The 15976-nt window shown below is 40.9% G+C and overlaps 1 protein-coding gene across 1 annotated transcript in view; it reads left to right on the top strand.

The window, feature by feature from the left end:
• Nucleotides 1-56: 56 nt before the first annotated feature.
• LOC139147524 (uncharacterized) overlaps nt 57-15976 on the top strand; it is a 23309-nt gene continuing 7389 nt past the window's right edge. Inside the window, exons 1-20 of the mRNA XM_070718641.1 lie at nt 57-486; nt 1273-1407; nt 2030-2161; nt 2852-2986; nt 4168-4299; nt 4726-4854; nt 5988-6119; nt 7086-7214; nt 8338-8460; nt 8838-8951; nt 9211-9537; nt 10006-10169; nt 10498-10699; nt 11325-11438; nt 11870-11983; nt 12416-12472; nt 13307-13672; nt 14367-14675; nt 15154-15375; nt 15515-15793. Of these exons, the coding sequence (XP_070574742.1) occupies nt 252-486; nt 1273-1407; nt 2030-2161; nt 2852-2986; nt 4168-4299; nt 4726-4854; nt 5988-6119; nt 7086-7214; nt 8338-8460; nt 8838-8951; nt 9211-9537; nt 10006-10169; nt 10498-10699; nt 11325-11438; nt 11870-11983; nt 12416-12472; nt 13307-13672; nt 14367-14675; nt 15154-15375; nt 15515-15793 (3550 nt within the window). The 5' untranslated portion in view covers nt 57-251. The remainder of the gene's footprint in view (nt 487-1272; nt 1408-2029; nt 2162-2851; nt 2987-4167; nt 4300-4725; nt 4855-5987; nt 6120-7085; nt 7215-8337; nt 8461-8837; nt 8952-9210; nt 9538-10005; nt 10170-10497; nt 10700-11324; nt 11439-11869; nt 11984-12415; nt 12473-13306; nt 13673-14366; nt 14676-15153; nt 15376-15514; nt 15794-15976) is intronic.

Genomic DNA, 15976 nt, shown 5'->3' with positions numbered 1-15976 from the left:
GATGAACAACATTAAGTGTGTTCATGGTCGATTTTCAGAGACCGTTAACTTTGTGATATTACAAAAACCTGAAAAAAGCCACATTGTCCCTTTAACATTTACATGATACCATGGTCACCAAATGTGTATGCATGATTGTTCATTTTTCCTTTCCATGTGTTGTTGTTGTTTTTGTTTGGGTTTTTGCTTCTTCTTTTTTCTGACACTGTATATCATGAATTGAATTTTTGAAAGCGCCCTCTCCGTGTCAAATGACTCCTTGCTTCCACGGCGGTGCCTGCGACGACGGCGAGGGGACACTCGACACCTTCACTTGCGACTGCTCCGGCACGGGTTACACGGGAACACACTGTTCAGAAGACGAAGACGAGTGTACCATGGGAACCGACAACTGCCATGCTTCGTTGGCTACCTGCATCAACCTTCCCGGTACCTTCAACTGTTCCTGTATCGCTGGCTACACCGGAAATGGCGTCACCTGTTCAGGTAAGTGTGCCCCGAAAGTGCAATTGTCACCAAAGATAATACAACGGTTAAAGCTTTAAACTTTCGCAAAAAAAACTTAAACTTTCATCGTTCTCTCCAAGAATCAAGAATAGAAGTCAGGAAACGCAAGGCAAAGTTTGAGAAATTTTGAAAGAAGCATAGGACCTACAATTTTCCGATATTCAAATTCAAAATGACGGCTGTACCATGAGTAAACTCTATGTGGGGAAAATGAACGATTTTCACCAAAACAAGATCATATAAATTTAATTTAGTCCAAAGACTTCAAAACGAGTGGACACGCGAAAAGTTTCGTAAAGATTTAGTCTGCCATGAATACGCTTTATGAATGATTCCTGGTTTAATTGGTGGGCCAAATTTATTATGCTGTGCTGACAAACATATTCGAGGTAAGGGCAGCCCATTTGACTGACCTTGTGACGACATCCATGTCAAAGAGGTAGTCAAAACGCTAAGTTCTCAAAAATAGGTAGAATATTAGGTCATATGCGTTTAATATGACGCGACAGGACATTGTAAGGTACGTCTCGCTGACTAACTTAACTTGTGAAATATTTGATATGATGCTAACACGAACATATTAGTCCCTGTTGGTTCAAATTTTGATCTTATTCGATCGCTGTAGTCTCATTTCTATACTATTTCACGGTGACCGTTGAACAATTATTGTTACTTCCCATCTGGCGTCTCTGTGTTGTATCATATCTACTATCGTCAACGTACACCAAATATCACTATTTTATGTCCTTTCCGTTGCCATGGCAGACGTGGACGAATGCTCAAACGGCGATGAAGACTGTGTCGGACTTTCGACATGTGTCAACACAGTGGGTTCCTTCACTTGCTCCTGTAACAGCGGTTACACGGGCGATGGCAGGACAAGCGGCACCGGATGTTCAGGTCAGTAGAACAATGGTGTGTCAAAGAATGGTATGAGCATGCTCAGAAAGAGAATATCTGTGACGGGGCATACTAGCGTTCCGAGCATGGGAGATCGGAAAGGGATGATGAAGTTATTCAATCTAGTTCATCATTTACTGTCATTTTCTTTCATATTTCCCTGTTCTTTTTAATGTCACTTCATATTTCCAATGGAACATATGGCTATACTAGAGGGTTGCATATGGTCACCAACGGAGGACGCACGGTATCCAGCATATACATACACAATGTAAGGGTTGGATAGCCTGGGGTCGGTTATACAGTTTTTAGGGTCAGACTAAGTCGTAATTGACGGGAAACCAAACGAAACGTGTAAGATGGAGACAGCAAGCAGTAAAGCAATACTTACATTGTAAACAAACAAATAAATAATACGATTGAGAGATTATTTTATTATACAGAGCGAAAAAGATGGAAACTTTTACCAGATATCATGTTTAATCAAAAAATTATGAAGGATTCTATAAATAGCTTCCTCTCTCCAAAACCATTTCAATTTTATAGGCATCATTTTCGAACTCTCCTTTTCAAAAGCGGCGATCATGTATTTGTTCTATAAATGCTGTTATCTCCTTCGCAGATATCGATGAATGCTCGTTGGGAACGGACGACTGCGATGCGGTGAAGTCAACGTGTAACAACACAGTCGGCGCCTTTGTCTGTAACTGCAAAGATGGTTACCAAGACGACGACAATGACAATGCCTGTGAAGGTAAGTGCCCTATGGAGGACTGTCCCAGGCAGCTACATTTAGCAGGGTGTAGATCCTACATTGTATGGTGGCGCTGTCCTAGGCAGCCAGCGGTGTGTACATCCTATCCCGTCCGAACCTCAACCTTGAACTTGTGTTCTCGTTTCTTTTAACCTATCCATTTGAATTTTACTGACAGTTGTTTTTCCGTTGTTCTTTTAATTTCAGGATACCAATTAAAACTATTTTTTTAGTATTCTGTTTTTAGACAGCTGAGGCATCCAATATATATTCGGTCTCTCAAAATCTAGCAACCTTTCGCTAAAGAGTGCGTGGATTCATTTTAAAACCAGAGAGAAAAATGAGTTTAATATCATATTTAATGAAAAATCAAAATGCTATTATTCACACAGAGTTGAAGGGAAAGTAGCTGTACCTGTGATGATTTTTTTCATTTTACCGTGAGAGAGATAAACACTGAGTTCAAAGGTCATACATAGATATTCTTACCGATACACAGGCACAAAAATAAATGTGTCCAACTTATAGGGTAACATGGAACAACACGCACAGGCAAATTTTCTTAGACAAGATACACGTAGTAACAGATTTTTATCCTAAAAACTGTACCTGATTAAATCATTTTTCTTTCTTTCTTCCAACTTTTCCCTTTTCAATAATTTTGCCGTCGATGGCATAAATGTACGATAGATTTCGACGAATGCACAGCCGGAGTGGACGATTGCGAGGCACTTGCGACGTGTACCAACACCGAAGGCTCGTATACATGTCCTTGCAACGCTGGTTACGACGGCGACGGCACGACCGGCGGGACCGGCTGCTCAGGTTTGAAAAAATAAAAAATAAAGATTCTTCTCACAATGCGAGACAGTAGCAAGGAGTGAATTATAAATGTGCTGTAAGTCATTGGACCACCATATCAGTGTATTTGCAGCATAACAAACGAAAGGGAATACATTACTGAACTTGACAATGTACTTTTTGCTCTTTGAAGTTACAGACTGAGAGACATCTGGTACATAAAATTAGAGCATCCCAAGAAATGAGTTTTACATTAATATTTCCCACTGCCCTTTCAAATAGATATACACTATCTATACAGCCTAGTGTGGTTCATGTTATGATAACAAGCCAATCAGCCAGTTTTGAGTGATATATCAAATCCACAGCACGGTTGGTTTTGTTTTTTTGTCTTTTCAAGTAAGAATACAATTGTGTCACTCTATGTCTATAGCTCAGTTGTCCTTAAAAAGCTATGTAATTTCAGTCGCTTACAGTCTATTGTACCGTCAAACAATACGCACTCAAGTTATTTGTAAATTTGCAGTGCACACTGTTGACTGATACGTCCTTCTACAGAAAGGGTATGGACAAGCCATCCCACTGCACCTTCTGCAATATAATGATACAACACTAAACCATGTATTTTATCATGTAAATTCTCTGACACTTGGACGAGTTATAACTTCAACGAAAAAGCATCTTTGTCTTGTTTTGGAGTCACGAGTGTTCCAGTTATTTATAATCATCTCAATATTTATGGCAAAACCATTTCTTTATGCAATGGAAATGAATACTAACCGCCGGTGCTCTGTATTTGCTACAAGTTAAACACAATTACAACATAGAGTACGAAATTGCTCTGGAAAAAGACAAGTAAGAGAAATATTGTTGTAAGTGGGTTAAAACACTACCAACTTAATTTGAAAACTGTTGTGTTACACTTTTCTGACAACCCTTCTTTTCTATTACAAATAAAACAGGGTTAAATGTAAAAACACACCAATGAACAATGCTACTCGGTACAGCACTGTGAGACGAGTTTGCAAATGACCTTGCTGTCTCAAGAAGTGATTTATAAAATTAACTTATCAATGCAAACATATCTCGGGTAATGCGAATAAACAAGATAACGAGAAATCGTAAGCAATGAATTGGTAGATTTTCAGGTAACACTTAAAATTAACTAAAATTAATTAATCATTTATCTCCTCTTTTGCGTTTAGATGTTGACGAATGCTCCCTCGGCACTGACTCGTGCTTAGCAACGACATCCACGTGTGTCAATGCGGTTGGTTCTTACACGTGTACCTGCAAGACTGGCTTCAACGACGACGATGGCGACAACAGTTGCGAAGGTAAGACTCGAATTCTACAGACATATGAATTCACTATTCCTCACTTTCTGCTGAAGCTGAGATAACAGGTTTCAGCTATTCGAAGACTTACTCTACTGGATTATAGATGCTTTTATAGGCTTGGTTCCTAGCTGGCGTAACTGCTGATGGCAGGACAAGCGGCACAACATAGTTTACATTGCACAACACGCGTATCCCCATGTCGTTTGCCATCAACTTTAGTATTTTGTCTGCTTTGGCAAGATTTTAACTACCTCAGACTCATAGTGTTTTTCTCTGTGTGTCTTCTTCCTGTAAGAGACACACCTCTCTCTCTCTCTCTCTCTCTCTCTCTCTCTCTCTCTCTCTCTCTCTCTCTCTCTCTCTCTCTCTCATTTATAACACGGACTTCAACGTTAAAATGGTTTCATCTCATGTACTCCACAGATACAAATGAATGCTCGGCCGGGACTGATAACTGCCACGCTTCTCTTGGTGTTTGTACCAATAATTTTGGATCATTCTCCTGTTCCTGTATCGTTGGTTACAGCGGTGATGGCGTCAGCTCGTGTTCAGGTAAATAAATGTATGGTACATCAAATTCATACCCATGAGTAGAATAACGCGACGCACAGGGATGTGTCTTGGTAGATCGTCTGGAGACGGAGTTATTAAAAGGATATTTAGCTATTTGTGTATGATAACGAACGACTTTTCGTTGCTTCGTTTGTACTCGACTCTGAGTAATGTATGTGTGTTTTTGTTTTCGTAATATAAAGATACGTCTTACATCTGATGACATATAGGAGTTCAAATTTATATGGACACGTCGTTACACATTTTACTGACAACACAAAGTGCTTATAATTGAAACAACACGATCGCAACTGTCATCACTGCCATTTGAAGACAAATTATTTTACTTTATTAGCTTACAGGCCACCGGCCCATTGCTTGGAATATATGACAAAGAAATATTACATATCATGATTACACCAAATAAATGTATTACAATGTAAGGAAAAGAGGAAAAGAAAAGTACTGATCTTACACTTCCATAGCTTCTTTCCTTAGTTCAAATGCTTTATAATAAACTTCCCTAAATTACAAAGAATTTTGCTATCTTTAGTAGTAAAAAGCCGTATGAGAGTTTGTTGTCTTCGATTTTCATTCGCCCAACATGGCAAAAACTTCTCTCTCAAATTTTGAAAGAGTGGACATTCGAAAAGAAAATGAAATTCGTCCTCAACAAGACCTTCATGACAAATTTCACAGAATCGCTCTGTGCGATCGAGACCCCTACTACGACCTGATTCAATAGCAAGCTGGTGACTGGAACATCGCATCTGTGATAATGCTTTACGGTGTTTATTTACTGTGACAGTTGATATATAACTTTCAAAATTCGGACGAAACTTAATCTGACAAAGTAAATTCAATCGGCTCATGCTGGACATTCCCCCCTGTCATCACTGCCATTTGTAGAAATTAATCGCGTATTCCGGAACGGGAATCTTTTGATGGCACCCCACTTTGCTTGTGCCACCAAACATATCCACTCAGTTAATTAAAAAGACGAGGCAAATGCAGAGATGATCGTTGTAAAGCTCACTTGAGGTTCGAACTCGCAGATTCATTACATGCCAAAGATACCGTACAGGATTCAGAAATTCAAATCTACCTCACCATCTGCTTTGCATATTCACCAGACATTGACGAGTGTGGAACCGGAAGCGACTCGTGTGACGCGTCCATATCCTCGTGTACCAATAGCATAGGATCTTACGTATGTAACTGTGACGCTGGTTACCAAGACGACGATGGTGACAACAGCTGCGCAGGTAGGAAGAATCACACTTGTATAATTGCATTTTATTCTGGCCTCTTCTAAAGATGACTGAACGAAATTTATTGGCCGTTTTGATTGAAAATTCCTTTTATCTTTCTCCATAAATTTAATTGTTAATACCTTGATATCTCTGAAAGCTATCATATTTCTCCACTGCTATATCTGTCTGCCTGCTGACGGCCTCTTTGTCTCCCTATCCTTCGTACACACCCCTCTCCATACACATGATTCACTTCGTCTATCCACCAAACTATCTGTATCCCGTACTTTAACCTAGCTGAACCAGTCCCTGTCGACGTCACCCAGCTTCACTGTTAACACCATTTCCTGGCCCGTTTGTCTTTCAGGCTACGTTTGAATAGATACAGCTCCATCCCGGTGACTGTATCATTGTTATGTTATACATTCTTACCATTTCCCAATATCAATTTTACTTTACCTCCGTCCATCTCTTTACCCTCCATCACTTTAAATTCCCTCCGTTTAATCAACTCAGCTGCTCTGCATTTTACTACCTAAGGTAGTAAGCACCTAAAAAGTGCCAGGACCTAATTTTTTGTTAAAACTTTCCTCAATGAATATTTTAACCATTCAAATCAAGATTAAAAACCAGGAGTCACCGGTTAAAGTTTGGTTTCAGAGAAACAAATTAAGCCTAATAAACATTTACCGTCATTTAAAATTCTCAATGTCGCATTCCCTGTGGTGACTCTATGGGGAAAAATAAAATTTTCTATTTTCGAAAAACTAAGACGGTGAATATATTTCTTACTCCAAGAGCTTTAAAATTAGCCCAAACAAGTGGTAGATCAGAAAAGAATTGTAAAAATATTGAGAGTCCAAATATCTGTCCCTGAGGCGCATTCTACGATTGATACGTTCCGAGGTACTGCTGCCAAACATCAAGCCGTTTAATATGAAGTTTAATTCATCTCTTCCCTCCAATTTTTTTGCACAGACGACGACGAGTGTAGTAAAGGCAGTGACAATTGCCACTCTACCCTGGGTGCCTGTACAAACACAGTAGGCTCATTTACATGTGCCTGCGATACTGGCTATGAAGGTGACGGTGTCAGTTTCTGTACAGGTAAGTGTTGTAAACTGCTGCACATTGTGTTGATAATTTGCCCTGTACGTAACAAACATGATTATGCAAATATTATCTTATGAATTTGTATGGAGATGTCTCTAATAACGACTAGTAATTTATGCATTCACACAACTTAATGTTTATTGATTTGATTCGCTGTTTTATGCTGTTTTAAAGCGGAGAAAGAATATTCACCTTTTTGGTTATTTAAAGTTCCATTAGCTGTATCTTCGGGCGATTTTTCCGTTAGTTTTGATTGGAATGATCACTGGCTCATGTTGAATAGCCTGTCAAATAACAGAGAATCGCGTATTATTCGGAAACATTACGTGCCCTACAACTAAATAACATGTGATTTTACAACGAAAATTTCAATTTTTGTCCGGACAGAAATACAAACTCTGTTGACACGCGGATTGCAACGTAGGCATTCTTCTGCACCTGCACGAGCCATTTACAGCAATTTCAAAATAAATATTCATTACTTATGCCCGGCACTTACGTCGTAGTCCATTGTCCGAGCACGTTGCGTAGCCAGATGTCTGGCAATCCACGACGCAATGAACTTGTACATCTCGCGTGATCGCGGCGTCACCATCTGCGTTCTCCCAAGCACGCTGAGCATGCCAGACGTCAACAAACGAGCTCGGAGGGCAACACGTTGAACAAAAATTAGCAGTTTTATGTGGCTATAACATCACTAATCATGTTTGCTTCTTCGTAAAACAACATTTTGCAACAAATATGAGCCTCCAACATGGAATTTTCCGAGGTAAAAACTGGTAAAAGTTACAAATAATGGCCCTTTAAAGGCAACTGATGTATTTCAACTAGATTTCATTGGAATTCGCGGTCTTGCATTATTTTCATGTAGATTAAAGTGATTCTGTCAATATTTCCTTGTTATTGTTATTCTGCACATTGTTTAAACTGTTTTTTAGGATCGAAGTAAGTAGTTAAAATCGTGTAAAAAGATGGAAAGGTGTTTGAAATCTGTGTGAACCGTTTCATCCTCTGATATACGTCACATGGAGGACAGAGATAAACAAACATACAAAAAAATAAAATCAGTGATTGACAGTTAAAGCATCATCAATTCTGGTATCCGTTCCTCTCACAGACATCGATGAGTGTACCGTTGGACACAGCTGCCACACTACCTATGGTATCTGTACAAACACCGCTGGATCCTACACCTGTGCCTGCAGAAATGGATTTGCCGGCAACGGATTCACATGTGCCGGTGAGTATCAGCGAGTATAACCGAGGAATACCCGGATGTATTGTGCCAGCAACGGTTGTGTAGCTCAGTGTTGTGGCCCCTCCAGTTCTTATTTTGAATTTTACACAGAACGACTGTAATCAAAGCAAAGCGATACATCATTTTGATACTCCGTAAAGTACATGTATTACACATCGAGCCATATTTTCAAATTCTGGCGAATAAGCTAATTTGGCCAGATTCGGTGAAAACATGACACAGTGAGGGGGGTGGCTGACGTCACGTATTCCAATAAGTGTCTGTTGTCTGTTCTGTACCCTAACGACAATATGCTGAGGCAAAGGAGATCACGAACTGACTTGAGTGTTTATGTTTATTTATTTTTTATTTTTTGCTAGAAATCGACGAATGTACTGGAATAACCTGTTCACATCGTGGCAGTTGTATTGACAAGGTCGGATACTACAAATGCGAATGTGATTACGGATACTGGGGTACTGATTGCGAGTACAGTAAGTACAAATAGTCCAGCCGCATTTACTTCCCTTCATTTGCACTTTTCCAAGGTCAAAAGCAGCTCAGTTTTCCGAAAGGGCAACATGAATCTCTAGAAAGTAACTTGAAAGCGACAAGGTACTCATGAATTATGAGTTCTTCCAAAAGAAGCACACAGTTTTGACTCATATGAGGTCCTGCCATTTTGCTGCAGTGAGACAATCCGATACACGCCTAATTCGTTTTCATCTCGTCCATACACTTTACCAACTCCAGGTTTCTTCTACGTGAACACGGTTCAGATGACGGCCGGCTCGCTCTACTGGCCCTTCGACAACGTGACCGCCTCCAACACGTACATGGACAGTCAACTGGGCACGCCAGGCCAGGCCGGCAACACCGCCCCCAACGACTACGGCATCAGCGGCATGTCGGTCATGCTGCAGGAAAACGGCACGTCCGACTGCATCGACTTCGGGGACTTCGACTCCGATTGTATCAGCGACACCGGGCTTTGCACCGAGGGCTTGTCAGCCTCGATCTGGGTCCGATTTACTGAAAGCCAAATAAAGGAATCTGATTCGAAATACATAGTCAGTTCAGGTAGGACGGTTTCCACTTTGTTTTCATTTTCAGAGAAATAATTACTCCTTACTGTACTTTAGCCGTTCAATTTAAACATCTCTTCAACTTCTCTGTTATGATATAAGTTTTGTTACGCATACTAGTTAATCTTACCTTTTTTCTAGTTTTTCCTGTAACAATGCAAGTGTTACACTATGCTGTCTTCAAAATCTACAGGCGAGCTAAACTAATAGAACATGTTGGGCAGCTTATGGCACATGATTATCATCAGTGACAATGAAAAATTGTCGGTACATACACGACCAGATACAGGCATACAAACACTTATCAAGATCACTGCGATCATTGATATTCAAGTTCCCGTGGCAGATTAGGGAATAGCGAGGAAATGTGTGTCATCTTTGTCGATCGCCATAATCTCCAGCTAAAGGGATAATAATGCCGCATTAAAGTCTTTGTTTGTTTGTTGTTTTGTTTTGACAACAGGCCCTCCAGACTCTACAGGGTTCTCAATCTACAAGGAGAACAACAAATTCTACGTCGTCGTCAACAACGGCACTTACAACTGGGAGGTCAGAGTTCAGAACCAAATCCCGGCCGACCTGTGGACCAATATTGGCTTTTCTTGGCATTGGCAGCACGGTTTGGATGTAAGTCAGGCTAAGATTTTTGATCTCATGATTTTGCCCTCTCGCATAAATTTGAAAAGTGTTTGGATATAGTTGGGCAGCATTGACTGGAGCAGCAAAAGATATAGATATTGCAAATTCAATATCTGCTTCTGTCTTGTGTGTGCCGGCGAAGTGGAAGGATCAACTACATACCTTTCTTTCACTTTACGGTGAAACTATCTACAACAGTGCTTCGGGTCTATCATAGGACATACAGAATTAAAGCGACAAAGATCCACTGATTAATATTTTGTTCACAGGTTAACATTTGGAAATGAATTAAGTCATATATTTTGTCATTCACTAGGTGACTGTTGATGCAAACAGCGTCGGGACCGACCCGACAGGGACACAGTCGATGTCGCCGGACGTGGTCGACAAACTGACCGTCGGGTGTCGTTTCAACACGGCTAGTTTAACCGAACACGTGTCCGGTTTACTCGACGAGTTTGCTGTGTGGCCGTTGTTCACAAATTCGACCGACTATGTAAAACTGATGGGTGGTTTGGGTAAGTGTCGGACATGTTGCGTTGCTACAGTCCGAAGTGCTGAAGACTTGAGGCGTCGTTGCCAAGCGTCCGTCTGGTTCATTCGTGACTCGAAGATAACTGGAATATTACTTAATCCATCTGTTATATTGTATTTTCGGCATGTTTAGAAGACAATTTAGATTCGATTTACTTTAATGCACGGTATATAACCGTGTTTAATGTGACTCGCAAAGCTACTGAGTACAGTCCTTTGTATAATGGAAATTGGAGGAAATACATTAAACACACAAGATGATAATTGCACCATAGGATTCTTGGCTTTAAAATCATAAATCTTTTGCATACTTGAACTTGTTATAAGGTACAATGTACTTATCTATGAAAATATCGGAACAAATTCGGTGCAATCTGGCACATAGCAGCATTTGGTCGACATGAGGGTTGTACTGCACCCCGCCTTTGATAAACTGTTGGAATTAAAGCTGTTTAAATTCATTGACAACCGTACCACTGCATGCTCACATTATGTAACGCATACAGGAATTGGTTGAGTTTTATTTACATCTGATTATTTATTTTTTATTTGTTTATTCATTCATTTCTTCATTCATTCATTCATTTATTCCTTTTTGTCCTTCCTCAGATATCGATGACTGTGTGTCGGAACCGTGTGTATATGGTGACTGTTATGACGTTGGCTTGGCGGCCTACCAATGTGAGTGTAATCCAGGATACAACGGCACTGACTGCGAAATAGGTGAGTTGGTGAAAAGTTGTTTTGGACAAATAACACCAGTTAAGCGTGTGGGAAACGTGACGAACACATCTTGCTGCTAAATTTCGACCTTCATTTTCTTTTGGAAACAATAATTCTCACCCCGTTCAACTTCAGGCTTTTGTCATAGTCTAGTTTCCTGCCCCCTTTCTAACGCTGCTGGCGCTACATCGTCTGTGAGGAGCGCAGCTAACGGTAGAAATGAGGCAGTGAGCAGACTAGCATTTGTCAGGGGAACGCTTTGTAAACCAGTTAAGGACTACAGTGGGCATCTTTTCAAATGACAACGTTGAACTTTGACGAACTAAGGTCCGTTGTGCTCAACTTAACAAATAAATGTCAGCACAGATTTGAAATAAAATAACTGCATCGTGCTTTCACTAAGTCGTTTATTAATTCATTCATTTTTTCAGAGATTGACGAATGTGCGTCGAATCCGTGTGCGAATGGCGGCACTTGTTCCGATTTGATTGCCGCATTCAGCTGCGAATGTACGTTTGGCTTTACTGGCGACTTCTGTGACTTAGGTAAGTACTCGAACTAACTGTGTGTTCCTATATGTTAGTGATGAACGACCAAATCTGCCCGATAGCTTCTGGTAATATCAGCATCCTAACCAGGAGCACGGTTTGTCATTCAATCGAGCCTGTCCCAGCCATGATGTTTCTAAGGCTACGGAAGAGAGCAAATGTGAAATAAAATTGAAAGATTTTCGGATTGAAATAAAATTTCCTGCAGTAGCATATAAGTGGAGAGACTTTCTCTTAGAGAATGAGAATCACAAACTGAACCTTGTGTTCAACGAGATCCTTGGAGCCACTATTAAACTGAATTGAATTGGGCTTGGTATTTTATAAATAAAATAATGTGAACGATAGTACGATTTTCAATACCGGTGCCAAAACACTTCAGATACGTCGTGTGACAGATGATAATTCCTTCTTTTCCTTGGCTTTCAGATTTGACTCCCAATTACGATTTCTCCCAAGTGGTTGATTTAAGTCCGGGATTCCTGAGTAAGTACACTGTCTTCTCAAACCCTTCTTGGAATCTTTAACAAACTAATATTCAACTTGACTATTTCCCTCACGTATACGAATATATTGTTTATTTCCACCCCCAAGTACGCTTCAATCTCCATTTTCTGTTTCAATGAAACTAAGAACTTAAGTCTGACAGAGTTTGATTAATTCATTTGCAGTCATCCTGCAATACATATATGAACTTGAAAAAATGCTGAACGCCACGCTCAGGCGTTTGTTCGTGTATAGGTGCTATCTCGATGTTTAAAAAACGTGGAACCATCACGACAACGTAAGATTCCAAGTTCCTGTGTACACTGCACAGATGAGTATCACCAAGTACTCTGCCTGCTGTCTGACAAATAGACTGAACGTTTTACACAGAAGATGCAAACTACGAAGTGCACAAAATAATTAAAAGCTCAATTACTTGTAAGCCGTATAGCGTTGCAATGTCTTTTCAAGTACATTTGCTATTTCCGTCAAGTGCAATTTCTTAATCAAAATCATTTCGAAATGCATTGTGTTGAACTTGGTAAAACAACCTGCACCCGTAAAAATGCAAAGGGTCATTATTAATTACTGATTTTTAGACCGGACTAAAATTCATTTGTCAACAATATGGTATGTTACAATGCATTTTTTGCATCTTTTTGCACGGCTGTCAATTTGCATAGGAACAGACTGAATGAGAAATGTGTTTATGGATCGAAAGGATATATTACAAACATTGTCAATTAACATAAGCGATGACGTATGAATTAGATCTTGATGATCCTCGGGCTCATGACAAATTGCACGTCACACATTCATATTTTCACATCACAGGCACAACACCAGAAACGAATCCCTACTACATACTGGCACCGTTTATTTGGCAACTTAATACCGGCGGCGGGTCGCTCACCATCACGGGTTCGAACTTCACCATCGTGGCGGGGCGTCAGAATGTCGGCCTCTATGTCCAGATCGGGGCCGACGACACCTGGGTCGACCTTGGCGACTACCCCAATCACTGCATCGGCCTGCCCAGGGAATGCGTGGACGGAATCAGTGTGTCTCTCTGGTTGAAGATCGATTCACGAGTCAAGGACACGACGCCGGCGTTCTTGATGTACTCGGGAGCTGCAAACCAAGGAGGGCGTGTAGGCTTGGCAATAATGATAACGAATGCCAATGCATTGCTTTTACAAGGTCAGTTGGTATACATTGAGCAGCAGCTCAGGGTACTCGGTACTAGACTGTAACTGCATTGGTTGCCACAGTTTGACTCTCTCAGAAGATTCGGGATGCATCAACTTGAAAGTTCAAAATTTTCTGATCTCTCATGGAGACTTTAAAGCCTCAATGGCTATCATTTTACATTTTTTTCATGATGAGATGATTTGAGATTAAATGCAACTTCTTTTTAAGGTGCTTCCCGAAGTGTGACCAAAGAACGTTTTTCAAACATTTGTGACGATCGAACGCACAACTTAGATTTTAACATCTAAATAATTGTTGAGTTGAAACTCAAATATGGCCTCCACAAATATAAGCGGGCTTAACAGGGATCCAAAACATCTCTCCGTAGATTGGATGATATCTTTTAGTTAGCAAGGGCAAAAAGATGCAGCTAAACGGGGCTTTAATACTACATGTATAAACTCTTACATCAAAATGGCTCAATGTCGGCCGCATCGGATCGTGCAGCAAAACAAAAGACGAACATTTTGTTTTGGAGTGACAAGTAATATGGACCAAACAAAATGGAAAGTCCCGACATTTTCTTGGCGATATATAATTTGGATCATGGCTTCCTTGACAAAGTATAACAATTAGTTCATCAGCGTATCTTGTTTGTGTTTCATGTGCGATGAATAAACTTCTCTTCTTTTGTAATCTGCAGTTGTAGACGGATACAATGAAGTGAAGAGCGCCTCAATCCCAGAATCCTCTGTGCCGTGGGACCAATGGGCCAATGTGGCCTTCAACTGGGACGTGACGGACGGCACGCAGGCTTTCATCAACGGCAGGCTAGTCGCGGACGCGGTTAGGGTGACCGAATCGAGCGGTGACTACAATTCGGACAACCTGTTGACCCTAGGTACTCAGTACAACTCTCTGAACAGTGGCTTCCCTGTTGCCTACAGTGATGTGGTCATATGGAACAGGCGGTTGAATGACTTTGAAGCACACAGGTTCCTCGGCATGACAAGTAGGCTTAATATTCATTTTTCTCACATATTCCTTTCACCAGTGAAAATTGAGCACTTGTATGAATATGATCTTTGACATTAATATAAATACCAGTTGGAGAGGCATGTTGTCTGTCAAAAAAGACCCAGCGAGTATGGATTATGAGACCACTGACAGGCGAACTACAGTTTGACGAAACCAAGATCGGATTTTGAAAATTCGGAACACTCTAAGGAACATCCCTGGATATACATTGAACGAGGAACGAGGCATTTAAATACTAGAGTATGCTTTATTTATTTTCAATAAGAAGGGAGACAAATGTTGGCGCAAAGGAATCGATGAATACTTAGAGTACATTCTCATTCTCGACTAAACCCAGCTTCTCAATGTTGATATCTTGATTTCATTAAAATCAAATTACTAGTAAGTAGAATTAATCACTTCGCCAGATGACACTAGATTACTAATGGCATGAACTTTGTTATCTCGCACAGGGCGAGAGTACACGCTGGTGACCAACGCTAACTACTTCTGGTCAACGGACTCCTGGGTCAGAAAAGACCACCTGACGGTTTCGGAGTACGACGCCTTCTTCAACAACACCGCAGGGGGATTAAACCTGCCGGGAGATGGCGCAGTCCTGCTCATGCCCGGGCGGGACGAAAAGGGCAATTCCATTCTTATCCTTGGGTGCTGTGATCAGTGGCTATATATGGGTAAGACTTATAACGTATTGATCCAAGGGATAAACTCACTACACATTTCTCTTAATCTCAAACTACTGGAACTTCGCTGCTGATTTGAAAAAAAGAACATTTACTTAGCCATAGTACTTTATACTTTATTCGACTGCAGGTGACTTCGCCGGTGAGTGCGTGAGCAATCCGTCGCTTTGCACCGAGGGACTGTCCGTTTCCCTGTGGGTCCAGTTATCCGAGATACAAGACAACACCACCCACTTCCTGATCAGCTCTGGCGAGCAGGTCACGATGGGCTTCTCAATCTATCAGAGGGGAGACTACGAGACTGTAAGCAAGCTCGGAGCCGCCCTCACCGACGGAAACTATAGATGGGTGCTCGAGATACCGTACCAGCCTTACGTTACGGAAGCCAACACTACGGAAGGATACTTCGGTGGGTTGCATTATCAAATCTACCGTTGCTTAGCAAAACAACTTCATCAAACACTTTGATTTTAAAGGGAAACAGTCGTCGGAACTGCGCCTGTGCGATTTTTCTGTTTACAAACAAATTCCCGCGTGCACGATGTCAGACCGCGACGCACCTCATCTTTATAGCTGCAACATTTAAATTATA

This window comes from Ptychodera flava, chromosome 13, assembly GCF_041260155.1.
Source record: "Ptychodera flava strain L36383 chromosome 13, AS_Pfla_20210202, whole genome shotgun sequence".
In the NCBI taxonomy this organism is placed as follows: Eukaryota; Metazoa; Hemichordata; class Enteropneusta; family Ptychoderidae; genus Ptychodera; species Ptychodera flava.
The sequence above is the reverse complement of the archived record's forward strand: the minus strand, read 5'-3'. Positions and strand labels throughout refer to the sequence as shown.